Below are 27,511 nucleotides of genomic sequence, written 5' to 3' on the forward strand. Positions count from 1 at the left end.
ACACGGATATTACAGGTCACGCATAAAAATGGTACTTGTTCAAACAGTAGGACTTCACATAATTTGGCTCCAGTTTACTATTTACTCATTCTGATTGTTTAAATTTTTCCAATTAAGATTCAATTCAAGACAAAATCACAAACAGACTCTTGAAATATTAAAACCACACCTATGGTTGTTACTAAATATCTTTTAAGGCTGTATTCAAGGTTGGAGAGTGTGGCCTTTTAAACCTATGGGTGAAATTAAATGGACATCAGCAGAACATTGCAATTTCTGACTGAGGTCATGGTTTCTGAATGAACTAGACATCTAAATTTGTATAAGATATAGAGAAAGCAGGGTTACAGTACATGTAATATTAAATTAAGTCAAATTAAGTTTTCCTTTAATCATCTTTTACAATATGGAAATAAGGTGACTGTCCATTTCCAAACTGAAGCACATGGATTTTTTTTTTTTTTAACACACAATAAGGCCAGTACTGATATTTGCAAGCCAATGGGAAGCATTTGGTCATTCATAAACACCATCTAGGCACAAAACAGAGGTGGTATTTTCAAAGGACCGTTGGTGCTTAAAAAAAAAAAAAAACACAGTTCCCACTGTTTTAACGTTTGTTGCTACTGTTAAAACTGGTAAACTGTTTTACTGCACCTTTTTTACTGAACTAAATGAGAACTTCCTAATGTAGGCCATTAGTGATGATCTCTCTCATAGCATGACTACAACTTAACTCACCAATGCTAACTGATGAACCTAAATGAACATATTTAGATGCAATTTTTTATTGAACTGGTGAGGGTTGCGTGCTGCAATGACGGACCAAGATGGCCGCTGGAAGAAACCTCAGTAACCCCAGCCTGAATCAGCATTCCCAAGCTATAGGTTAATTTTAATAATCATGTTTACCAAGACCTCATTTATCATCGAGGGCGCTTGCGAGTTACAAAAATGAGGACCCTGCGAATGGCAATCAGTCGATCCTTAAGAGCATTCATGGTGAGGATGGTCAGCTGGGCTTTGTTTTCCAGTGGCAACACAGCCAACAGCCACCAACACCATGCAGGACCATTGGGATTACCCTGAGGAAGAAGAAGAAAAAAAAAAAAAAAAAAACAGAACACAAATCAAACATTAGCATACCATTTTAATAATGACAACATTAACCTTGCTTAAGGCAACTACAATAATAAAAAAAAAAAAAAATGTAAAAATTAAATACTGGTGTGATATGCAGCAGAAAGGTTTGAGGTAAGATTACTATGAACGATGATTTAGAACAAATGTGAGAATGATTTGTTCAAAACATTCACCTGTGGGTCAGAGTCTTTGACAGGCAGCTGCCCAAAGTGGCTGATGATTTGGTTCTTCATATCGTCTTTCAGGGAGGTGAACCAGCCCAAGGCCTGATCATACACAGAGTCATGCAACTTCAGAAGCTCTGTCAACTCCTCTCCTTCAACCTGAACACACATGCACATTTATGGTCAGTGTGGAAGACTGGTGATTTTGTCTCTCTCACACACACACACACAATTACATTTTTGGATTTGGACTTTGCACTTATTGAAAGTAGAAAAATATATCTATACCTTCTTATCCTCCAAATATTCAATCTTGGCTGTGTGGTATCCATCTCTCTGCCCATGACTGAGCACTTTGAAACGAGCAATCCCTATGGTGTCCACCACAGAGCGTCCATCAGGAAAAAACTTGACATCCCTCACCTCCAGCATACAGCCGTGGTCGGCAAACCTGTTAAATCACACACCTCAGCTATTTAACTCCATGTCAAGATATTATGCACTTCATTAACACTTCTTTCTAATTGGGGCCCAAAGTAGTGAAAGTATATGCACTAAACGCAGTACACACTTAGATCTCATCGAGCTGAACAATTTTCGTACTGCATGTCATATGCTCTGCTCAACAGAAAGTCGGCTACTCTGAACTTTTACATACTCCTCTCAGAAGATTAATGCAATCACCATAAGTCAACATAATGCCAAGACATTAAGGATGATAAAATGCAGATGGATTTATCATATTGAATGGTTTAGACTATTTGAGGGTTTCACCAAAAAAAAAAAAAAGGAAACAATGCTCGTTTTAATTTACGCATATGTTGACTGATGTAGCTCAGATTTGAGCTGCATGTTTGATGGAGGCATGGACGTGACATTGTATGTCATGATCATTCAGGAAGTGTCACTTACAATGAGCTTTAGGGGTTACAATAAGGTTTGGGGAAGGATTCAAAGGATTATTATTTTTTTGTAGTCTTTTCAGGAATTTTTGTGCCTTTTAGCACCTTTTGATTAAATTGGTGAAGTTAGGTTTACCTAAAAAGATTTTCACATCAAAGACTTTGATTTCACTTTAAGTATATTGGGGCCTTTATGCATTTAGTTGAAGCACCTTTGGCAGTGATCATTTGATCATCTAATCTCATCTGTTTGGCTATGATGCCAGGCTGCACAATATATTATAATAAATTCAATATTGCAATATGGCTTACTGCAAACATCAATTGCAAAGGCTGCAATTTAATTATTGAAATACATATATGCTTCATTTAAATACATACTCGTACATACAAGACTTGTCCGGAAAATTTTTTGTTTTTTTCTAAACCCTATATTTTGGCTTGTAGGGGTGTAACAGTACACAAAAGTGACGGTTTGGTATGTACCTAAGTTTTAAAGTCACGGTTCGGTACGGAAAAATTGTAACTTATCAAATTGGGTGCTCCAGCTCAAAACTAGCATGTGTAAAACTCACTTAAATTATTTAATAATTAATTTGAACTAAATGTGTACCTATATGATATAACGCTGTACCACATTAGACCAGTGGTTTGAAAAATGGATGAATGATTGATTCAGCTGTGATTATTTTGAGAATTTAGAATTTTTTAAAGCTTGAAGGTGGTCACCATTTGTTGATATTATATGAAGTGCAAAAAAGTGATTTTTAAAATTTTATTTCTCCTTTTGTGTTCCTAAGCTGTTAGGTGGTCAATACAGCATACAGGGTGGGTGAGTAAAACTATCCCTTTAATCCGCTAATAAGCGAGAGAGCGAGTGATTCACTTCTTTGGATATAGACTTTAGTGTGCAACTATGAAACGCAAAAGCTAAAATTGTCATCACTTTGAAATTTTTACTTCAGTGTTTCTGTAAACTCCTGTGAGTATTTTTTGTGCTGTAAGCATGACATTGTTACTGTATGAGTGGGGTGTCTGCAAGGTTCTGCCACAGACAAAGTACCATCAGGAGGCATTATAGCCATGTCACCAAGCAACTGAACACAAGAAATGCAAGGAGCAATTATCGGGGCCAAACACTCAAACTATAACGAAAATAATGATAATAATAATAAAAAGTAATTTTAACACTGTAGATGATTTTAGGCAAAATAGTTGAAAAATCATAATTGTGTGTCACTATGGCAAAACATTGCAGAAATACATCCTCAGATCCATTTGGGAATCATGCCAACAAATCTGTTGTTGCAGCGAACAAAAACAGTTTAGTCTATCAACTTGAAATCCATAACTTTATGCCGACAGGATATCAAGATGATCCAAGTCAAATTTGCTCAAGGAGGAGTTTGATAAAGTATGTGCTTTCCTGAAACGTTTTTAGTACCTTCAAACAGAGTTGTGTAACGATATGCCAATCTGTTAATAAAATACTGCATTTTACAACAAAATTCAAATCTGCTGATGCCCAAAACACAAGAGTGCATAAATCTATATTTTCAGTATGCATGTATTTGTGCTTTAAATTATAGCAAATCACAAGATGAGATGTGTGAAATGTACTGTAAGCTTTCAAAATCATGTCATATCTGTTCATTTTGTAGTGGGCAGTAGTAAACTAGAGAGTACAACTGTGGGAATTTTTGATGCTTTTAATGCGAGCGAAATGTAACTGGATCAGAAGCAGTTGTTGCACAGTTTTCTTTCTTTTTTTTCCCCTTCCACTTGACAGCTTTACCACACCTCAAAACTGTTGTGAGAACAAACCAGCGCTAAAAATAGGGGGTTTTGTGACACTGAAGTGATCAAACACAAATTTGAAAAAAGTTTTGAGAGTACCGCCTCAAAACTCCACTGTGGTAGTGAAACTGGATGGGGGAGAAAAAAAAAAAAAAAAAAAAAAGAGACAGACAAACTCTTACCAGTTACTTTATGTATTTACCTTTTGAAATGCAATATTAAACAGATTTCCCTATAGACCCACACTTTTAATTAATTCAAGGCCTCTTACCCTTTTAGTTCATCAGCAATGCACATGCCAAACTGTTTGGTTCCCGTTTCCATAGATCTGCGAATCATAAGCCTGTATCGAGGCTCAAAAACATGCAGTGGGCAGGGAATGGTAGGAAATGCCATAGTGCAAACAAAGATGGGCACTTCCTGGTTCAAGCTGAAACAAGAAGAATATATAAAATGCAATATATACACATGAACAAGACACGAAAAATATTAATGTCCTGACAACCAATGGGGAACAATTATTATACAGATGACAAATAAATCATTAACTGTTCAGGGTATAACAAAGACACCTTTGAAAAGTAGTCAAAACCTATGTGTGTGTAGACATGGCACAGCAAAGACCAGAAAAGTGTTAGGAAAACCATTATATCCAAAGCCAACTTACTTTGACAATTCCTTCATCTCTTCTTCATGTACTTTTCGCCTTTCTGCTAGCTCTTCACAAAAGTAGCGCTGCAATAATTCTTCTATTAGAAGAGTTTTGTTGTACGCTCTAGTGGCCAGATACTGCAGGGGAGAAAAAATAAATAAATAAATAAATAAATAAATAAATAAATAAAGTATGTGCACTTTGGAAAAGAAAGCATCTCCTTAATGACTAACAACTAATTAAACTGCTTTGCTAGTTTTCTTATAAACTGCAAAATGTTAAATGATACATTTATGCATACATTTCTTTCAGGAGAACATATTATGCATAGAGGTCGGGGCTGTATAGTAACATTACTGCATGTTAAAACAACATTATTCACAGGTGTGTGATAAATTTCATGTTAGTACTCAAAATTAGCTCTTTTTTGGGGTTTTATTGTTTGTATAGTCTATTCCATATCACTGTCAGCACTCTGTACTAAACGAGAATCAGCATCTTTAAAAAAAATATAAAATATAAAAAATCCCACATCAAATGTCAATTCACCATGTCTGGACAGGCAGTTGCCCCAAACAAGATATTCAAGATTCAAGATTCAAGATGTGAGAGCAAAAAATGCAGTGTATGGGGTTTTGTTTTATATTTTCATCATATGATACAGAGCTCAGTAATATCACAAGAGGGCTGTTTTTTCCTGAGCATCTGCTCAATTGTAAATGTGATATTGCCTTTTATACAATTAATTAAACAAGAAGCTAATATCGTGTTTACATTTTAGACACAATATTGTCAATATAACCTATTTTTGCTTAATTTCGTCAATGAAAATAGTTCCAAACAAAGCCACAGCAGAACTGTTATGCATCTCCAAGCAACACACAGCACTATTTTATTACTGAATGAATCGAGTAAGCTACTAATTTAGTAACAAATTCATAAAGTCAGTCACTTGCTTCATTTCTGAACGAATCAACCAGTTGAATTAATCAATGTGACAGAATGACTCACTGAATTACTTCTTTAAGACACTGACTTGCTATGAGTGGTTTTAGCTTCATATTTAAAGTATAATGTCATTAAAAAGAAAATCATATTTCAATACTCAGTTTAAAAAAACATTAATGCCCATTTAAAACCCATTAATCTCATAGTATTACTTATGCAATTGTAATTGCCGAACTGTGTAAATATACCTAAATGCCAGTCCTTTTTTTAATTTTTATATTTCTTTCCATTATGATATTAGGTAACCACCACAAATCCTAAAGACAAGAACATACAGGCCTGCTGTTGGTCTTCAAGGTTACAGACTGTTTAAGTAGTATTTAAATTTACCTCAGAAAGGTTCTCCTTGCACAGGGGACAGTTTGGGTTGTGGTCCAAGCAGCGCTCCAAACACTTGAGGCAGAACGTGTGTCCACAGGGTGTGGTGACAGGCTCATAAAACAGTCTGAAATATTACATTAGTTAGGGGGATTTAGATGCCTATAAAGTAAAGTGTTTTTTTTTTTTTTTTTTTTCCCGAAGAGAGAATTTATTACTACCTCATGCAGAGAGAACATTCAAAGTCTGCACTGTCCAAAAGCTGTGATGGAACTTGCCTCTCCCCAGAAGTAGGGAGAGTTTTACACGAAGATGCCTTATCTAGAAACAAAGAGACCGAGAGGGAAAAAAAGTTCGTACAACCAGCCAGAGATCATAGATAAATGCAATAATTATTCCTTTACAATATTAGTTGTAAGTAATTATCTATTTTTCCAAAATGGACAAATTTTATTCATACCTTCTTTAAGCTGTTTACTGGGTGGCTCAAAGGCCTTAGCATCTTCTGTCCATTTCCTTTTTAGGACTGGTTGAACAAAAAGTGAAGAGAGGCCAACAGAGTTTATGTTTTCAGATCTTTGTAAAATAGAAGAGTTCCCATCGTTGAACTTGCTGCAACTGAGTGTTGGTTCCTAGCACACACACACACACACACACACACACACAAAAACAGTTTTAGATTTGATGGTGCTTTGATCCCATGCTATGAATCTAAAATTGCTTTGCAAAGCAAAATTAGTCTTTTCAATATTCAGTGTGACAATATCTTTATTGTTGCAAATCTGTGCAATTGTTTGAATCTGTTGTATCTGAGCAAAGTAACCTTGGAGCAGCCTGCTTTGGCTCCATCTCTAGGAAGAGAGGAGTGAAGAGAGCTGAGGAGGGACGAAGGTTTGATACGAGAGGAGGGTCCAGCTGGAAGGGGCTGCATGGATGTGGCCAGATCATCATTCACAAAGACCGAAGAGAACATGTGACTCAGGATCTGCAGATAAACAGAAAAAGTTTTACAAAAGTAACACTGACCACTTCATAAATTAAAGAAACTAAGGGTTTAAGCTTTAACATCAAATTAACATCAAAATCAGAGAAACCATTACATTTACCACACAAAGGCAGATATTCACAAATAATGAAATAATGTACCTTTTGGGCCTCCAGTTTTACAGTGATCCAATCAGATTTCAGAGCCAAACAGTAGAAATACTCTTGTAGAGCTTCTTCATTACGGCCAGCGCTCCTAAATGCTGCAGCCTTAATGTAGTGAGCCTGGAAAGAAAAAATAAAGGTAGATAAAAAACCCCAGCTATCGTTTATTATTATTTTATCTTTTATTTAGCCAGGAGTCTCACTGTGCTGCTGTCTTGACCAGATCTTTCTGGTAAAAGAGATTTTAATTATCTCAAAGTTTTACATAACACAAATCATAAAACAACATTACAAATACTTATATACGGTCACTAAATAAAGAAGTCAAGAGATACGATTACTAGTCTCTAGTAAAACAGTTTGCAAAAGACATTTAAAGGTATTCAAGGGTGGAAGTACATCCAGTTTGAATTCCGCAATTCATTCTAAACCTAAGGAGCATAAAAAGAGAAAACAGATTTACCAAATTCTGAATATATAGTTAAATTTGAGATTTAGATCTAGTACAATAACTATCTAAATAATAGGTTAAAAGATTATAAATATAAGAAGGTAGTTTGGCTAAGAGCGCCCTTGATATAGGGATGACCAGTCTAGGGGTTCATATAAAACACAGCGGTGCATGCACAACTCAGCAAAACATAATGCTGCAATATAAAGTCTAATGTAAATGTAGATGTGGCTGAATGCACGTATAAAAAGATTGCGTTAATTAATTACCGGTAAAAACTCACTCTTTACAATTTTCTTTCTAGCCCCAAAAGGAAAACTAAAAATGATACATATATTAGGGGTGTGCAATAATGACCAAAAAAAAAAAAAAAAGTTGAAATTGATTTTTACCTTTTATGGGCATTTTTACTTTTATAAGGCAATTTTTCTAATCTAAATAATGCATGACTATCTTTGTCAAATTCTTTAATTTAATCAATAAATTCAAATAGTAAGACACCATGGGGCCGTTACCAATCAAATGAAATCAGTATCAAAAATTTGTGTTTTCAATGCAGAGTGGCACAGAATCTGCACCTGAAGTGACATTTAGATGCATTTACACAGACTGTTTAATACAGGGCACAGGTACACAGTTAACCTGCAGTTTCAAATGCATAAAGGTTTTGATATTGAGGGGAAAAAAATAAAAAATAAATAAATAAATAATAAAAAAAATGTTTAATAAGGATATTTGAAATGTCTTTAGGGAAAAATGGGAAAATATTTAAATATAAACCTCATATTGCCAATAGGTGGCAGCAAATCACTGCATCAGTCATTCATTCAACCTGTTCTCAAATGGCTGACTGATTGACTCACTGAACACTGTCCTGTGTTGCTCAGAGATGCAAAACAGTTTCACTTTGTTTCAAACTTAAAAAAAAAAAAAAGAAAAACACTTGTGTCTACAAAGTCAGTCAATTAATATTAACTTCTTGTTTATTAAACTGTTCATCAAATCAGTATCACATAATTTTAACAAAATAAGAGGGATCATTAAAATTGCATGTTTTTTTTTTTTTTTAAATTTAGTACTATACACTCCATAAGACAAAAAAAAAAAAAAAAAAAAAAAAAAAAAAAAACCTGTTCAGAAGTTTACATACCCTTGAATCATCCTTGAATCTTGTCTTGCTCTGCCTAAACTCTGTGTATTCTGGTTTAAAACAGGTTATGTCAAAAAACTCCAATCATATTTTCTCCCTCAACTTAAAAAATGATTTCAAAATCATCCTATGTCGCTACAGAAGTACTGACCCAGTCTTTGCAAAGTGATCATGCAAAGAAGATCAAACACCCTTACCTTAAAAAAAAGGGAAAACAGCGATATAGGATGATTTTGAAGTTGAGGGAGAACATGAGATGGGAGTTTTACATACCCTAACTGTATTGAACCAGAAATAAACAGTTCTGGCAGAGTAAGACAAGACAAGCGTTTGACATTAAAAAGTATATACATTGTATTTTTATGAAAATAACCGATCATTTCGCTAAACCCTTCTTCCTCGGCTGGGACCGTTTACAATCGCATTTGGGATTGTTTGAAGCCACATTTAAACTGCATTTTGGAAGTTCAAACTCAGGGCACCATAGAAGTCCACCATATGGAGAAAAATGCTGAAATGTTTTCCTAAAAAAACAATTTCTTTACAACTGAAGAAAGAAAGACATGAACATCTTGGAGGACAAGAGGGCGAGTACATTATCTGTAATTTTTTGTTCTGGAAGTGGACTTCTCCTTTAATGCATTGAGTTGCCTTAAGCGTTTTTGTGTTGCCTTACTAAGCACTTATTAAGTGTTTCCCACGTTTGGGAAACACAGGGCTAGTCATTAAGTGATACTGTTTAAAAAAATAAACAGGAGATTCCATGTGGAATAACTCATGGAATATTGTTAAATTCGTGGAAAGAAATCCCCAGATGATGATAATGAATACCTTATTAATCCCAGAAGAAAATTTAAACATCCAGTAGCTATACATTACAATACAACACAATACAAGACAATGCCACATTCATAATCCAGTTAATTCCTACTCACATTTACTTAAAGGAGAAGTTTACTTTCAGAACAAAAATTTACAGATAATTTACTCACCCCCTTGTCATCCAGCTGAGGAAGAAGGGTTTTATCTAGCAAAATGACCGGTCATTTTCAAAACAAATTGAAATTTTATATACTTTTTAACCTCAAATGCTCGTCTTGTCGCGTCTCTGCGATACGCAGTCTGTGTAATCCAGGTCAATACAGTTAGGGTACGGCGAAAAACTATCTTCTTCAACTTCAAAAATGGTCCTACATCGTCGTTTTACCTTTTTTTGTAAAGGACGTTTGATCTTTTTTGCATGGTTACTTTTTAAACACTGGGTCGGTACTTCTGCAGTGATTTAGGATGATTTTAAAGTTGGGGAAGCAAACAAGAGTTTTTTGACATACCCCAACTATATTTTCCGTATTGAACCAGGAAAAAAACGATTCTGTTTTGAAAATTGTTAATTTGTTTAGTTTTCTAGATAAGACCCTTCTTCCTCAGCTGGGATCGTTTAGAGCCATTTGAAGCTGCATTTAAACTGCATTTTGGAAGTTCACACATGGGGCACCATTGAAGTCCATTATATGGAGATAATTCCTACATTTTTTTCCCCTCAAGAAACAATTTCTTATCGCTGAAAAAAAAAAAAAAAGACACGAACATCTTGTATGACAAGGGGGTGAGTAAATTATCTGTAAATTTTGTTCTCGAAGTGAATTTCTCTCTCAGACGTGCAATCTGCAATAAAGTGTCTCTCCCTCGCATGTATTCGGCAACAGTCACTTGGAGAAGTCGGCAGCTTGTTCGCTCCTGATGAGTTTGAGTATGCGATGTGTGCTGTGAAAAAGTTTGTTGGGAACACTAAAATGCTTGGAAATAATGTGCTGAAACTGAGGGCCAATATGCACCTTATTGATGTATACTGCAATCTGTTCTCCTTATTTAATGCAATTTTTTTCCTTGCAAATTTTATTATCAGCATAACAATTTGAGTAAATGTGTAAAAGGTAGGACATGATGCCATACTTCTAGAACAATATGCATTTCTTTTTAAATTGTAACAAATCATCATGTTTAGTGATTCTCATTTCTTTATCACAAAATGCTAAAACTGGCACCGTTTTGGAGAGAAATTGGCTTTTTCACCTCTCATTTTAACCCATATCATGGTGTGTGATGCTGAAATCTGCTATGAATTTCTAATGGTTTTTGTATTTTTAGCACTCTTCTAAACATTAAAATTGTATGTGCAACAACAGGATGCTCTGTCCAGTGGCCTTACGCAGTGTACAGCATTTATTATAAGTGGGTTGCTTGTTATCTCTTGCAGAAGGATTGATCTCTTCTGCTGATCATTTCTGAACTGACATTTAATTGTCATGTTAATTATGTTAATTTACCTGAACTCCAAAGGCTTTTAAAAATATGCTTGTTTGAGATGCATCGGCACAAACCGATCGTTGTATGACATCAAAGTACTGCAAGAGCAATTCAAAAGCTTAAAGAGTTGTCTGCTCTCCAGTTGCTCTCAGGGTGTCATCACAGGGTATAGGCCCAGGATATTTTTAGGTGGAAAAGCGCAACCCGGTTCCTAATTGTGATATTACTACCATCATCACCATTTATGATATCACTACAACATAAATACATTTTCACACCAAACAAATAAAAAAAAAACAAATCAAAATTGCCCATTTACACCAAGATTAAAACCAATTATACCAAAAGGATAAAAAAAAAAAAAAAAAAAAAAAAAAAAACACAATATGCCATACTGATCAGCAAACAAAGTTTTGCCAGCACATAAGATGATGCGATGCACCTTTCAGCTGGTCTCCAAACCAAAACAAGCAAGCCACATAAGAGAGAACCACAGGATTCTCACAAATCTTATGATTGTGCTGTTCTTATGAAAGCTCAACACCTAAAAGTTAGATTTATCCATCTGTTGTAATCATTACACTATAAATCTATATTTATTTTCCCAATTCAATTAATCAACTGCTTCTACCCCAGGGTCTTCTGTTGAAGAAAGCAGATAAAAGTGCTATTTTAAGGCGATTAATAAAACTGCCAGCTAGGTCAGTTTCTCAAACTATATAATCTCTGATGTACACAGCAAATTCGGTGGTGTTAAAATTTCAGTGTAAGGCCTTATGGTGTTGAAGTGTTAAAATAAAAGTGTACATTTACTGTAATAAACACCAGCTAGTGTGAAATGATGCCCCCAAGTGGTGTAATATTTTGGTGTTGCGCTTCCAAACACCTGTCCAGTGTTAATTGTACATACGGGAACTTGAAGCAATTGAGGCAATGCAGTCCGCATTTGACTGTGAAAATAACGGCGTCTCTTTCGGTAGAGTCTTGCGATTGAAAACAAAACACAAAGGTAAGATTAAGAATATTCACTTTTAACATGTTGTTTTAATACAACTACATACATTTAATTGATACGCAGAGTTCATTTTAATATGTTTTATTTCCATGAGACGCAACGTAAACTAGCTTTAGTGAGTCACTGGCAGCTATAGGCCTATCTTGTAACATTAGTTTTAGTGAAATCGGACATTTCGAAACATTAGAACTGCGTTATTTATTGTAACTATACGGCTTTATTTTTTGATCGGATTAATTCAATTTTATAGGAATTTTGGGCGCGAACATCTACACTGGTTCGGTGCTTATTTTACATACGGGACATTTCCGTCGTCATGTTGGTCGTTTGAAAGAAAGGAGAACCGCGCTTGAAGCACACAGTTATGGTCTTTTCTCTGTTCAATACAAGATAAAACCACAGGTAAGGCTTACAATCCTGATTATGTTTGTTTTAAATGACGGCCAATCTATTTTTATAGTTTGAGTAAGTTATATGTGGTTAGTGTGTAAAAGTAAAGTTGTTAAAAAGTTATTATAGAGGATACCTATTTCTGAATCAGGGTGCCTGAATGTTAAAGCTGTTTAAAACATTCTGCATTTTAGTAAGTTATTTTGTACGTTTTGTAACTGTTAATTGTTAGTGAAAACTGAATTTCATATATGGCCGTAGGCTGTTTTTTAATCGAATAATTTCAATTTGCGTAGAAACTTTGGCGCGAACATCCACACTGGCTCGGTGTTTATTTTACATACGGGACATTGCAGTCGTCATGTTGGTCATTTGAAAGGAAGGTGAAGCGCGCTTGAAGCCCGCAGTTATGGTCTTTTCTCTTTTCAAGACTAGATAAAACCACAGGTAAGACTTACAATTCTGATTGTTTGTTTTAATCAATTGAATGACGGCCAATCTATTTTAGAAAGGAGTTTAATCAATATAGTGTATTGTCGCCGCCATTTTAAAACGTGAAATATTTCTAAGGTGTTGCAAATTCTACTGAAAAATAATGTAGAACATTCGTTTACTTGAGTATATGTGGTTAGTGTGTAAAAGTAAAGTTGTTAAAAGGTTATAATATAGGATAGCGTTACCTAACCTTATTTCTGAAGCAGGGTGCCTGATGTTAAAGCTGTTTAAAACATTCTTCATTTTTTATTTTGTACATTTTGTAACTGTTAATTGTTAGTGAAAACTGAATTTCATATATGGCCGTAGACTATTTTTTAATCGAATAATTTCAATTTGCGTAGAAACTTTGGCGCGAAGATCTACACTGGTTCGGTGCTTATTTTACATACGGGACATTGCAGTCGTCATGTTGTTGGTCGTTTGAAACAGCGCGCTTGAAGGACACAGTTATGGTCTTTTCGCAAATCAATGCAAGATAAAGCCACAGGTAAGACTTACACTTCTGATTGTTTGTTTTGATAAATAAAATGATGATTTATATTGTTTCATATTGAATATATGTGAACTGTTGATTTTTACTAATTTAAATTTTAAAAGACAATCAATTTTACGTTTTAAAATGGGTACAAAACGAACCATAAATTTTGTGTACCGTTACACCCCTAAGCATTAGTTAATTTCTGATACAAAGACAGCGTTCCACACCTTTTTTTTTTTTTTATTTATATGCCTATTTTAATGTAGGAATGCTTTTTTAAACATGTTTTTTTTTTTTTTTTTTTTTTTTTTTTTTTTTGAAGCAAAACATCAACATTATGCTGTTAAAAGTGCAGTACCAACATCACAAAAAGTACATAAAGCTTACTGGATCGTCTTATGATTCTGTAATCAAGGATGGTAAGTGCTCCTCAATGGTGATATCTGGCTAATAATTGTAATATGGTTTATATGCATTCCATTGTTAATAACAAGTCTTTCCCTCACTTGGATGCTCAAGGATATTTTCTTTTGTAAATATAAAATGAAATAACAATTATAATGTTAAAGCAGAAACATTGCTTTTTTATTCTATATTAATTATTTCTTTTTCACCTCTTATACGTGGATAGGTTAGGTTACTAAAAAGGAAACTTCCCCAGATCAGATTATGGGATTTTTTGTCAATTGCTGTAAATTGTCAACTTCCAAATCAAAATCAGTGAATTTGAGGGAAATGGTTAAGAATGTATGATTTTTGGATGATGGATGAGATCTTTTATTTAAATCTTTTTTCCTGTTCACCTATTTCTGTTCCGTAATTTCCATTTTGTCTTTCCAGTCAAGCAGAAGTTTGACATCTCCACAGATCATAAGGTTTTTTTGGCTGACGAGACTGGAACAGAAGTAGATGAAGATGTTTTTGCTGACATTATTGAGCAGAAGCCTGACACTCTTTGGATGGTAATTGATGCTGTGGCTGTAACAGGTATGAAAAGATGTATATGTATGTAAATGTGTATATATGCTTTTGTTCTAAATTTCTATTTGATTTTAAGACTCTCCTGCACACACAAGCTATCCATCTTCAAATGAGACCGATGCACCATCACTTCATTCAGTTGCATCATCGTCAGACACACAGCCATCAGACAGTGATGGTCCTTTCTTCCCACCTAAAAGAACTTGTTCTGATGACCATTTGCAAGAAGCTAAGGAGGTAATATGTGCTTTTGCTATATATGTGCCACTTGCTGATGAACTTGTTGCAGGCTCGTCGCAATCCTACTAAAATGTGAATGTTGTTTTGTTAGATGATTTTACAAATTTTTTTTTTTTTGTTTGTTTGTTTTTAAGCTTGTGAAAAGTGTTTTAGAAAAAAAGCCTGCTGGGGAGAAGATATTGCAGGAATACAAAACAACTGGGAAAATCACAGATTCCACAAGACGGATTCTTGTGAACGCATTAGTTGGAGACATGATCGATAAATATGGGTAGGGTAAAGGATGTTGTTCCCTTTCCTCTGTTTAAATAATTTGACTATACAGTGTGTGAATAACCATTCTAACTACTCAGTTAAGCACACTTAATGACTAAATAGAACAATGTAGCTTTTTTTTGTTTACTTAGGAGTATTCCACCTAAGGAGATCAGAGTTAAATATGCAGTTGGGATTGTGACTCTGTTTCCCTCTCTCAAAGATCCCTTTTCCAGAAAAGGCTGTGTGAGTTCTCTATTTTACTTTTTAGTAGGGATGCATGTTGTTATTATTAGCATGCCATATAATTATCACTACTTTTTGGTCTGTTTATATATTTCATTTATCAACGTAAAATAGGGCTGTTCGATTAATCGCACGATGTCGTGAGGCGCGTTTAGTCAATGAAGCCGGTACGTTGATTAGTAGTAAAGCTCCATCACGTGCGTTCAGCTGGAGCGGCAAGTAATACGCAATCGAATTCGATTTTGAGCGCGATTTTGGCGTAGCTTGTCAGAGATGTACGGCTCTGTGTATTACTTGCCGCTCCAGCTGAACGCATGTGATGGAGCTTTACTACTAATCAACGTACCGGCTTCATTAACTAAACGCGCCTCAGGACATCGTGCGATTAATCGTGCAGCCCTAATGTAAAACTGTCTTTCATGTAAGTGCTGTAATTTTTACATTTATTGTTTACATTGTAGGAACACTTCTATGATGCAGAAGGTAACTCAGGATATATAGCCTGGAGACTGAAGACAGTTCAACGTAACAACCGCTGCAGCAGAACCACTTCTGATGATAAATGTGAGAGGAGGGGTCCTCGAACCGAAAGAGTGTCTTCCCCAACAGAAAAGCAGCTAGAAGGAGATCGCTGTCAAGAAGCCATTTCATTTTTGAAACATTGTTCAGATCTAGAACAAGTTACTGCAAAAATGAAATCTACCTTCCAGTATCGCCAGAAAATGATCCAAGTTCCTGAAAAATCATCATCTGTTCTTTCCTTATTTCCAAGGTTTCTTGACACAAAAGGACTTGTAAGTGTTGCACACAATAGGTTGTTGTTGTTGTTGTTGTTGTTGTTCAAAATTGAATGGACTATTAAGCTGCAACACTCTGTAATGTAACTAATTATTTTCTTGCTTTTAACTGTATAGAACTTTAGGTGCTTCAAGACTTCGAGTTACTGTTTGGAGTGGAGACTGCATCTAAGCTTCTGGAGAAGTGGGACTGTACTCTGAAGCAAAAAGTAATTCAAGAAGCCAAAAACCTCACTCAGTCACCACTTTTGAGTTGTCTGATTCAGTCTGCAGAAAACTGCAGCACCTGTCAAGAAGGTACAGACAGTTCATTATGTTTGCTAATCAAGAGTAATGATAATCATTTTTTGTGTATATAAAATAACTTATGTATATTGGTATATATGCTTATATAGATTTGTTATGGTTTGCTTTTTTCTTTTTTGAATTTAGACTGGGACTGTGATATGTCTTCCCTGTTACTGCTGGTCTATCTCCTGCCACCACCTTCTAGTGGAAATAAGAAGTTTGTCAAGATCAGTGTTCGTGAAGCTTTGGATCGCGTAGTAAGATTTCATAAGGTATGCTTACTCTTAATTTTATGTAGAACTGCATGTCATGTCTAGAATGTTTGTTAACATCTAGATGTACATTAATTTAAATGTGACTGTTTTTTTATGTTTTCAGTCCTGTTGCAGTTTTGAAGAAGTCCTTGGATCAACACAGACAACACAGCCCTACATCTTGGCAGTTGGCACTTCGAAGAGTAGCATCCATGACTACTACATTGCTGTGGATAAGTGGCTCATCCCCTGCATGGCTAAGTCCTCTCTCTCAGCCTTTGACGAACTTTTCAAAGTTCATTATGTTGAACATCTTCACTCATTTCAAGTCCAAGAGAGGCTTTGCAGGAACGTTTCCCTTTTAAATGTTGAAACCTTGCATTTCTTTAAGCCTTTTGACCTTCAAACAAAGTATGGATTTCAGCAAAATGACCTATATATTGTTCCGTTACATGTTTTACTATAAAGCACTTTTTAGAGCTTTTTCCAGAGTGCTTTTGTGCTCAGGTCTTTGAATTTGTCTTTTCCTTGTAGTTTGTACTTTTTAACATTTTAATTCAATACATGTTTAAGTGTGTATGTTGTTTTTCAGTAATATGAAATTGCACAAATGACTGAAATTCATAGTCATACAAATATAAATGATTTGTTCTTTTAAAACTGCAACTTGACATTGACTGTTTTGTTAATACTTTCTTGGATTTCTTGTTTTGGGACAGAATACCGCTCAGGACTTCTTGTTTGTTCAGAATTGAAAGATGATATTCCTGTTACTATAAAGCACTTTTTTTGAGCTTTTTCCACAGTGCTTTTGTGCTCATTGAATCTGTCTGTTCCTTTGTAGTTTGTACTTTTAACATTTTAATACAATACACATTTAAGTGTGTATGATGTTGTTCAGTAATATGAAATTGCACAAATGGTTAAAATTCATACAGTCAAAATTTAAATTTATTATTTTAATGCTGTTACACTGTTTTTATGCACGCTGTACTAATTGTGTTTGTAAACAAAACATGAGTTTGTGTGGTTGAATTTGAGAAAATAAATCAAATAGGTTTGAAGGGTTTGTGTGATATATTTTTTTTATTTTTCTAAATGCAAAATATATATATAACATTATATATAAAAAATAAATGCAAAATGGTGAACATTATGAAATTTACAAATGTTTTTAATTCCAGTACTAAAAGCACAATTAATTTTTGTACATTTTTAAAACCTGTGTGTTAGGCGCTTTACCCTGTCAGTGTAAAAAATAATAAATAATACACTGTTGCAGAGAGTAATACAGTCTACACTAGAGTATATTGTACACTTATGGTGTAAAACAAGATACTCTGTCAAGGGGTATATATTCAACACTTTTGAAAGTGTTACTTAAACACCAGACTGGTGGGACCTATATATACACTAGAGAAGTGTAAAATGTACACTTGTGGAGTTAAATGAACACTGGACAATTCATGGAATATCCTTCCTAAGAACAACAGACTGATGACTTTTCCCTGGTTTTAGTAGTTCCACAAGAACACGCTCTTTCTATTTAAAATGTTCTAAATGTTTGCACTTGTAGTGAAACGGTTTTAAAATCTTGTGGGATTTTAAAGCCATGATTTTTGCATGTGTGTCGCTTCACAGATTCCTACCTTTGGCCACAAGGGACGAAGTCGGCACATGGTGGCCGCATCCTTGATGGCTTGGCTGAAATTCTTCATTTCCATAAGCAGCTCTGCCCGCTGAGCCAGGAGACGACATATACAGGGCTCTGTGGAGAGGAGAAGGCGTTTTACTACAAAGAAATAGATAGAACAGGAATTTAACTAGGTACTTTTAAGGAGATTGTAAGGTAGATTGCTGTGGCTAAAACATATTAATAGACTTATGTACTATATACTGTAATGACATAAAATAATTTACAGACCATTACAAGGCATAAACATTAAAGGAACTATAAGGTCCTGAAGCACTTTTTTGGTTGTGGCAGTTTTATAACTCAGAACTGTTATACTTTTTGGTTCTAAAAAGCAACACAAGTCTGCATAAATAAAATGAGTATGTCTACACAAGAGAGGTAATGAAACTAGGAATATTTATTCACTCCGATTATAATTAATGAAGCAAATGACTTAATTCATTACAATTATAATGATCTAAAGAGCCTTTAAAAAAATCATTCTGACTTAACCAGATATCTAGACTTTACCTACCAAAACAAAAATTAGTAATGAAACCTTTATTTGTATAGCGCTTTTCACAATACAGACTGCAAAAAGAGGTATACAAAGCTGTAATGCAGCTCCACAGTAGACAACAGTTAATTCAAGTGTTTGTTCCCATCCGATGGTGTCAGTGTGATCATTTCAATACATTTTCTTAAAGTTATGAGACTTTCAGACCCTAATTAAGCAAGTCAGAAGATGACGACAACAACAAGGAAATAAGACTCCATCAGGTGACAGAATTTAGAAAAAAAAACCTTGGGAGAAACCAGGCTCAGTTGGGGGACCAGTTCTCTTCTGGCGAACAAACATGGTGTAGTACTGATTGGTTCCAGGCATTCAGGGAGCTTCCAGCCACCATGAATTAAGAATTGCATTAACTAAAATGAATAAACAAAGTAACTTGTGAGAATTAATTTTTAATTTGCGACCACAATATCAATGTCATGTTATTGTCACATCTAGGGAGTGTTTACACAACACCGTTGTCAACTAGAAACTAAAACATAAATTAATGCGTTTTAGCTGTTCCATTTACATGACAATGGCTAGAGCTGCAGACTAATCATTAAAAGGACGCAATCTCAATTTGAATCTCCATGCAAACTTATTCCTAAATGACTATGATTCAAGTGTCTTTTACCCATCTTTCACATTATGTCAGCAGAGCAAGAGCAGTGCATACTTTTGTCGCTGCCCGTGTTAAAAAAATGAGAGGGTCAGCGCTCACACTTTCAGTGTGATTCATTAATATGGACAGCGACAAAACACGGTGGTCATGCTCCTCTGAAACCTTTGAAAGTCCGATCATCACATTGCAACATTCAAATCTGCTATCGTGCTGCTAGAAAGAGCTGCTGCCATTTACTATACATGTAGGGGTGGTAGAAAAAAATAAAAATTCTATCTTTAATAATTCTGAATATTTCAAAATTGATTCTGAGCTTGGTTTTTTCCCCACATAGAGCCCTGCGGGGGTCTCAAATATATAGGCCCTAGCCTGACCCTTGTCTGACAGCTTATTAGAATTCTCGGCCCGAGTCCGACCCGAGCCTGTCTTTTTTCCCCCTTCTCCTAACACAGCTTATACGACCATTTTAACTATAATCCGATCGTGACTTCCAGAATCGGAATCAGATCATGAAATGCCTGAAGATTCCCACCCCTATATGTATGTACAGTATAAAACGGCTTCACAAACAGTCTTTTCAACCACAAACTGTCATTTTCAAACTTTTAAATAACAAGCACTGAGCTGAAAGTTTATAGTTTGGGTATAAACACTTATGTCTACAGTGGAGATTGATTGATTGATTGATTGATTGATTGATTGATTGATTGATTTTAACACCAGCAAAGCTATCTTCATGACAAAACAACAACAACAACAACAAAAAAAAAAAAAAAACACAACAACTTTATTTGTCCACCTGCTCTGATATAATGTCCTGTTATATTCGTGCACATTGAGGTCTTGAAACACAGCTGAAGCACAACCAAAACAATGTTGTCCTGCAAAACGCATGACATTATAATTTTGTACCAAGGAGGGCCAAAATTTACACAGTATAAATAAATGTCATTATTATTTGCTTACATATAGTTTTAATATGAAATGAATTCTGAAAAGTTTGCAGAGATAATCTTTTTTTCATTGGCAAATCAAATACGCAACAGTAATTTTATATTGTTGCATACAGACTTCAACACTAAAAGTATTCATATTTGTATATTCTAATTTGTTTGGCTTCCTAAAACACCTATTTAATACTGTAAAGCTGCTTTGACAGAGTATGTATTGTTAAGAGCGCTATATAAATAAAGGTGACTTGACTTGACCAGTGTGAATGTATGGCTCCAGACCCCATCCACCACAGTCTCACAAAACACTAGGCAATCAACAAATATAAAAAGATGAGTTCAACATCACCATATAAAAAATGACTATCAGTAATGACAAAGTCAACAGTATAAATAAAACAGTAGCCACAGAATTTATTCATGCTGCAATGTTAACTGGAATCTCAAGGCCTTGTCAAATCAGGACCACAGTTTAATATGCAATTGCTTGTTCAATATGAAAAACACTTTACTTTACAGTAGGGCTGGACGATATTATCACGATAATTTTTTTCATAGCAGTCGATATCGATAATTATCACGATAAAATGTCAAATCTCTATTTCTTTCAAGTTTAAAGTCTGATTTTTGCTCCAAAGTAAAAGTTGTAGAAACCAGAGCATTAATTTTCTTTAACAAAATAAATATCTAAATAGAAAAATTAATTTCTGCATGTTCTAATGAGTTATATTGTTTCAAATGAAGAAACTGAAACTGGGTTGTCTGATAATGATAATAATAATAATAATAATAATATAACTTTTTTGTCTCTTAGAAATGCACATTTGACAGTAGCTTGAGGATACAGAGGAAATTTTTTGGTTCATTATCAGTATCAGTATAATCAGTAACATCTGTAAAAATTGTAGCAACCTCAGTTTTATATGGTTAAATTTATTCTGACCGTTTTTTTTTTTAATTAAGCATTGGTCCCCCATAGTAGCAAGCATACATTTTAAATCATGATAAACAGTTAAAACCACACATAATGCTACCTCAATACCATGGTAAAAATATAACTACATGGTTTTATAGGTAGCCTATTTGTATGAAAAACGGTAGTCTAAAAACATTCACTATAAATGCACACGTGCTATAGCTTAATCATAAATACACACATACTATAATTATATACCATTATTCCTGTAATAAAATTACATGTGAATATCCCACATTGCTGCCACAATACCATGGTGCAGTGAGTGTTACTACAGTAAATCCATGGTAAATGATGGCGATGTGTAGATTGAAAAGCCTTCTGACTGTCTCGTTGAACACAGCTTTAAACTAGTTTGAATCACATAGTTATTGTGTTCGTCGCTGAATTCAAGTGTTTCACACTGGATCTCACAGCGCTGTTTAGTGCTCGCGTGACAGAGGCGTTCACATATCGCGTCTTTTGCGTGTTCAAGTTAGTTATTTCAAATGTAGGCGCGCGGCAGCTGCGCTCATTACGGAAGCGACGCGGTTAAGACCCGCTCGGTTTTTCCAGGCGCGTCCGTGCCGCATCTAGATAATAAATGCATCTTAGCCGTTTCTCAATATGCGTTCTTGTCTGTACTTGTGTTCTTGTGAAACATAATCAGTCGTCGCCCAAGTACTGTTCCAATGTCAAGTTCAAATCTAGCCAAGTACAGTTCAAATCCCCGGATGTGTTCTTGCTCCGCCCCTTTTATCAAGCATGCATCAAGAGGAGACTTGTGCGAACTTGAGGCAGCCATGTATCCCAGAATGCATTTCGCACCAATTAGCGAGCGTTAATGGCGGAGGCGAAAACCCGCATGATTTTCAAAATATTACTGTTATTGTGTCATGAAATGTAGTTTAAAGAGTATTTCAGGCGAGAATGTAGTTGTTAAAACTCAAATCTGCTGTTTATTTACAAAGACCGCGCCTATTTAAAAATCTGTTTCGCCGATTTCGGAGATGAGAGTTCCAGGTGAACACCGGGTGCTCAGTGCTCATGTATCCCGCAGAGAGAGCCTCACCATGGCTAGTCCTTCTGACGTTTGCCGCTGGTCCTGACATCGCTGTAGTGGTTAATCAAGAGGTATAATTAGTTGTGGTTAAATCTAACAGCTAATTTTCGGTCTCGTGAATCTATCATTTATTCCAGGGTATATTGTTTTGCCTGAGGACAAAGTTATGCTTAAATTATTTATCAATCGTAATTCAATGCTGACATTTTAGCATGTATTTGACTGAATTGTTTGCTTTTGTCTTCATTTACGATTACATACGTCTCTTATACTTTATACTTACACTTTTATAATAGCTAATATCGTTCATTAAAACTGACATTTAACAAAAAAGGCAGTTGTGCTTGTCATGTTTAATTTTATTATACATAGAGTAAAGATGTATTATACACAGTGCACATATTGCCTAAATCACACACACACACACACATACATACATAATATATATATATATATATATATATATATATATATATATATATATATATATAATTTTATTATTATTATTATTTTATTATTATTTTTAATGAGTACGAAAAGAGGGCTGTGGTTTATATTTTAAAGAAAACAAAGAGGCAGTGGTATTTGATATCACTTAGTTTTATTGTAATGCGTGTACGCGTTGCATGAACCACATTTTTGTCGCTATTAATATGTTTAAATGAAACCGAAAAGAGGCAATGCTGTTTGATATAATATTTTCTTTTCACTGCAATGTTGTACATTCCCTGAACTACATTTTTGCAGCTATTAATATGTTTAAATGAAAACGAAAAGAGGCAGAGGTGGTTGGTATCATATTTCGTCTTATTGTAAATACGTACAGTGAAGATAACCGGAGTAGATAAGGCGAGCTGACTGACGTTATCAAGTACGCTGCTGTTCCATTTGCAGAATTACAGGACTTGTGTCCCCCCGTCCTCGGGAGTTCGTACTCCCAAGTCAAACTACTAAGTCCGAACTACGAAGGACACAAGTCCGAACTTTGCGTACTTGGTATTGAGAAACGGCCCTTGTCTAGTGAGCTCCTGCAGCGCGGCAGTTTAAACTTAGGTCCGAGCGGATAAACGGTCCGTGTGGCGCGATTCAAATGAGTCGCGCTATTTCGTTCCGCTTTTGGCACATAAAAATTATATTGAACATTTATCGAACTCTTCATATCGTTTTATCGAGAAAAATTATATCACGAAAATTATCGTTATCGAATTATCGCCCAGCGCCATTTTACAGTTCACATTCACTCACTCTAAACCAAACCCTAACCCTACAGTAAGTACATGTACATTTAAATAGTAAGTAATTAATTAACTACAATTACACTGTAAAATAAACTGTTACCAAATATAAATAGCCTAATGTGTTTTATGTAGATACAATGTAATTTAAACTTTGCACCACCTGTGACTCACAAAGTTCTGTAAGATGGATAAAATATAACTGTTATTTTAATGGGTATCAGTAACTGTCAAAACGACATGAGAACCAGATCATAAAATCAGAGCATCACCCAAGGGCTACAGCACCGTGGCTATCTAATTCACAAATTAACCTACTTCCCCTTCATAGGCCATATTAACATTGCCATGCTTGTGTTCATACTTATGTGATACTGAGGCAACACTTCACATCTGAGCACACTGATTCAGACTCAGAATTATGATGACATTTAATGATAGGCAAGATGTTTGTTAATAATATAGCACCATGCCCACTACCACAGCCATACTCATGGCAAGAAAAAAGTAAAAACAGAAAATATAAATAAACTACATATAAACAACAACAAATTTATGAAAGGTTTTTAAAGTTTACCTTCAAAGATAATGGACTCTGATATAAATTGTATAGAAGGATCTTCACCTGCTAAAGTTAAAAAAAAAAAATAAATTTTGATTTCATAACTTTATATGTGCTATACCGATCCCATTTGGCTTTTTAACAGGAAGAAACACACCGAAGAACATAGAGTCCCATCAGTTCAATGTTCTCATGTCAGCAGAGTATTAAGAAGGAGGTTTAGCAGTGAGAAAGCAATTGAGAGAAATGTTTCTCAGCATTAACAGGATTTGATATGACTCAACTATGTTTCTGAAGTCATAGACTGTGTCAGACAGTGTGCCAGCACTGGACAAGCAGGCAACATATGTGTTTACTATCAGACTGCCTGAGCAGCATATTGTGAGATATAACATGCAGCCCACAAAACGCCTACATACATCCATGTGACAGACCAGAAGATATTTCTGCCAACACTCAAATTCACAAATATAGCAGTGATGCTCACTATGAGACACAAGCTCAGGCTCCTGCTTTTTTATGCTTTTTTTAAAAAATTGGAATCCAAGGTCCAAAAAGGCAAAATTAGGTCAAGCACGATCTGTGGAATCAACGCATCCTTATCAAGTGCAAATATTTTGGTACTGTCTATGGCAGGGATTTTTAACCCTGTTCCTGGAGGGCTACTATCTTACAGAATTCAGCTTCAAGCCTGCTCAAACACCATGAACACAATGCTGGTTCAGGTATGTTTGATTAGGGTTGGAGCTGAAATCTATAAAAATGTAGCTCTCCAGGAGCAGGGTTGAAGACCCCTGGTCTATCTTGTAAAATAAAAATGTTTTAGGATACTAAACTGAGCCACTTAATTGCAATGTTTTTATTTATTTTACACTTTCATCTAACCTAACCTACTAGTTTGTGTTTATTCATGGTTGGCGATTAATTTTGCAGGAAGGTAGATTTCAAAGAACAGCAATGGCACCCCTAAACAAGGACATCTTCATTTCATTTGACATTCTGTATACATATCAGAATGTATCAGAATATATCCATAGTATACATATGGAAAGTCTTATCAATGTCTGACTAAGCTGTTGGATAAAGACTGCATTCTTTAAAAGTGTCTTTGCTATTCAGTAGTAGGTTCATTGAGCCTGTGTGTGCATTTGTAGGTCATATCTGTTAGCCACATACATCAGAGGACGTCTCACTTCAGAAAAATAATTATAAAACTGACTTACTCCTTAGAATGTAATAGCCTTTAAAATTAGACACTGTATATTTTTTATATATTGCTATATACTTCAAATAATGAACAGGTCCAATGCAGTGACCTACTTTTGAAAAGCCCAGATCTGACCTAAAACAATAGTCTAACAGCCACCTAAACAAAATAAATTGATTTACAAAGTTTATACTAAAGTTCTGCATTAATTCAGCATTAATCATAAACTGTTCATTCAGAGAGGATTACATGTTCAGACGGTTTTGGGTTGGGTTAATAACATGCAACAAATCCAAAGACAATTTCTGTTTATTTGCTAGTTGCTGTGATCAACTAAACATCGACATATCTTCTATCAACCTGACAGCCCAATAAACGCCAAATTTAACTGGTTGATGTAAATTGTATTGGTCACGTTATTACAAAACCGTGTCATCATTGAGAAGGAGACGCACAATGTCGCCCCCTGTGGCTATTTCATTAGTCTCGGAAAGTAGGTCAGTTCTTTATAATATACCCACTGCAATAAATTGGGTAAAAAGGCCGTGAATGTAACCGTCTCTTACCTAGTTCAATCGCCGTGTTGAACTTCAGAATTGCGTTGGATAAGTCCTGTTTTTTCCAAAGCCCTTCCCCTTCCAACCAGTACCGTCTCGCTTTGCTTTCCGAATTGAACCATTTTTCAATCAAGCCACTGACAATAACATTTACTCTGAGGCCGTCCACAGTGAATTGTATGGGTGATTTGTTGGCTTTTAAACGGCAGCTTCGGCACTCTTTTGTCAGATCATCTTCCAGACAGCGCTTACAGAAAGTGTGTCCACACACCAACGACGTCGATTCCGCCAATAAGCACTTGCAAAGACGGCATGAAAACAAGTCTAAGTTCTGATCTTCGTCTAACTCGTCACTCTCAAAACATCTGCTTCCAGCGGTAGAGCCCACGCTTATTGTCTTACCGTCACTCTGCTCTTTAGTACGGATCGTATGCGCTATAACTTCAACTAAGATCTGCAGTTCATCAGGTCTTAGTGCCTGGAGGTTTGCAGCGATGCAATACGAGTCCAGCGCATCGGCTATGCGTCCCCCACGGGCTAGAGCGTCAGCTTTACGCAGGCAGAGGCCACGGTCAGTGTACTCGAGCTCGGCGAGCTGAGAGGTATAGATCTCTGCGGCCAGATCGAAGTCTCCAGCCCGGCAAGCCTCGTCCGCAACCCCGAGCATTTCCGCACACAACCCCGGTGCAGTAGGGTTGGAGAGGTCGTGCACATAATGTTCGGTGTGGTTTTGAATCCCAGCATCCATTGTTTGCTACACCGCATTAAAAGGAAAATAATTTTTAGGAAAGCGGCCAAAAGTGCAACGTATAGGGCTCTGCTTTAAAGCTTTGGTGGAAGCCAGGTTACAAATAGCCAAAATATAGTTCTATTTTTTAGTTACTTCACAAAACACCACCTTTAGCGCAACACGATCGGAATATTGTCGAAAATCAATTACACGGAGAGCAAAGGCTAAATGTTTATATACACTATTCACTTCCCATTCACCACTGCTAGGCCCACCAAAACATCGAAATGACTGACGGTTCATTTCCCGGTAAAGCCAAAAAAAAAAAAAAAAAAACCTGCCTAACCTCTGACAAAACAATACATAACACACCTAGCGATATTCTCATTTACAGTGGTAATGTAAAAAAAAAAAAAAAAAAAAAAAGAGAGAGAGAGAGACAAACGTTTCAATGTCTTCAAAATAAAGCAGACGGAGTTCGTTCGGGTTTTGTTTTGAAATCACATACGAGTCTCCACACTAGCCTGACAAGTGAACAACCGACGAAAGAAAAAGTTGAGAGCTGATTTTCACACATCCACACAAGTTCTGATGATGAGTTTCTTGATCTGTGCTGAATGAAGTATACTCATGACCGACGTTTAGATGACCCATTCGTTTTATGTAAGATTCAATGTCTCCGGCAGCAGCACTTTGCGTAATCCTCCTGAACCCTGTCGCTTGGAAAACCCTTTAAAACGGTCTTTCTTCAGGTCCCTTTCGTTCTGATCATTCTATAGTATGTCCATGTCTTATACGAGGCAGTAGAAACTGTAAATATTAATCAACTGTATTAATAAAATGGAGACAGCTGCGACGTTACCATTCGGTCCGCACTAACACGGGAAAATGTGATACCGTCTGCCTCGCTCTCGTT

The 27,511-nt window shown here is 35.6% G+C and overlaps 1 protein-coding gene and 2 long non-coding RNA genes across 3 annotated transcripts; 2 read left to right on the top strand and 1 right to left on the bottom strand.

Annotated features, from left to right (window-relative positions):
* Positions 1–577: 577 nt before the first annotated feature.
* On the bottom strand, positions 578–27,511 carry lonrf2 (LON peptidase N-terminal domain and ring finger 2). The gene is made up of 12 exons (XM_051106905.1): positions 25,875–27,511; positions 18,133–18,251; positions 7,131–7,253; positions 6,808–6,969; positions 6,445–6,616; positions 6,206–6,305; positions 5,997–6,111; positions 4,674–4,795; positions 4,278–4,436; positions 1,596–1,758; positions 1,317–1,466; positions 578–1,085 (listed from the first exon to the last, which is right to left on the bottom strand). Exons 1-12 carry the CDS (start codon positions 26,611–26,613, stop codon positions 927–929), a joined length of 2,283 nt encoding a protein of 760 aa, XP_050962862.1. The 5' UTR covers positions 26,614–27,511; the 3' UTR covers positions 578–926.
* Positions 13,323–14,378, top strand: LOC127163617 (uncharacterized). The gene is made up of 3 exons (XR_007827509.1): positions 13,323–13,431; positions 13,745–13,841; positions 14,263–14,378. It is a non-coding gene; the product is annotated as an uncharacterized LOC127163617 (long non-coding RNA).
* LOC127163609 (uncharacterized) lies at positions 14,781–15,713 on the top strand. Its single transcript, XR_007827499.1, has 3 exons — positions 14,781–14,914; positions 15,051–15,144; positions 15,606–15,713. It is a non-coding gene; the product is annotated as an uncharacterized LOC127163609 (long non-coding RNA).

The sequence above is a fragment of the Labeo rohita genome, chromosome 1, assembly GCF_022985175.1.
Source record: "Labeo rohita strain BAU-BD-2019 chromosome 1, IGBB_LRoh.1.0, whole genome shotgun sequence".
NCBI lineage: Eukaryota > Metazoa > Chordata > Actinopteri > Cypriniformes > Cyprinidae > Labeo > Labeo rohita.

Excerpts from the sequence above, each read along its gene's own strand:
- lonrf2 (XM_051106905.1), bottom strand. The coding sequence starts at position 26,613 with ATGGATGCTGGGATTCAAAACCACACCGAACATTATGTGCACGACCTC. Across the intron at positions 7,254-18,132 it reads TTCGTCCCTTGTGGCCAAAG|GCTCACTACATTAAGGCTGC; the intron begins GTAGGAATCTGT and ends TTTTCTTTCCAG. Across the intron at positions 6,970-7,130 it reads TAAAACTGGAGGCCCAAAAG|ATCCTGAGTCACATGTTCTC; the intron begins GTACATTATTTC and ends GTTTATCTGCAG.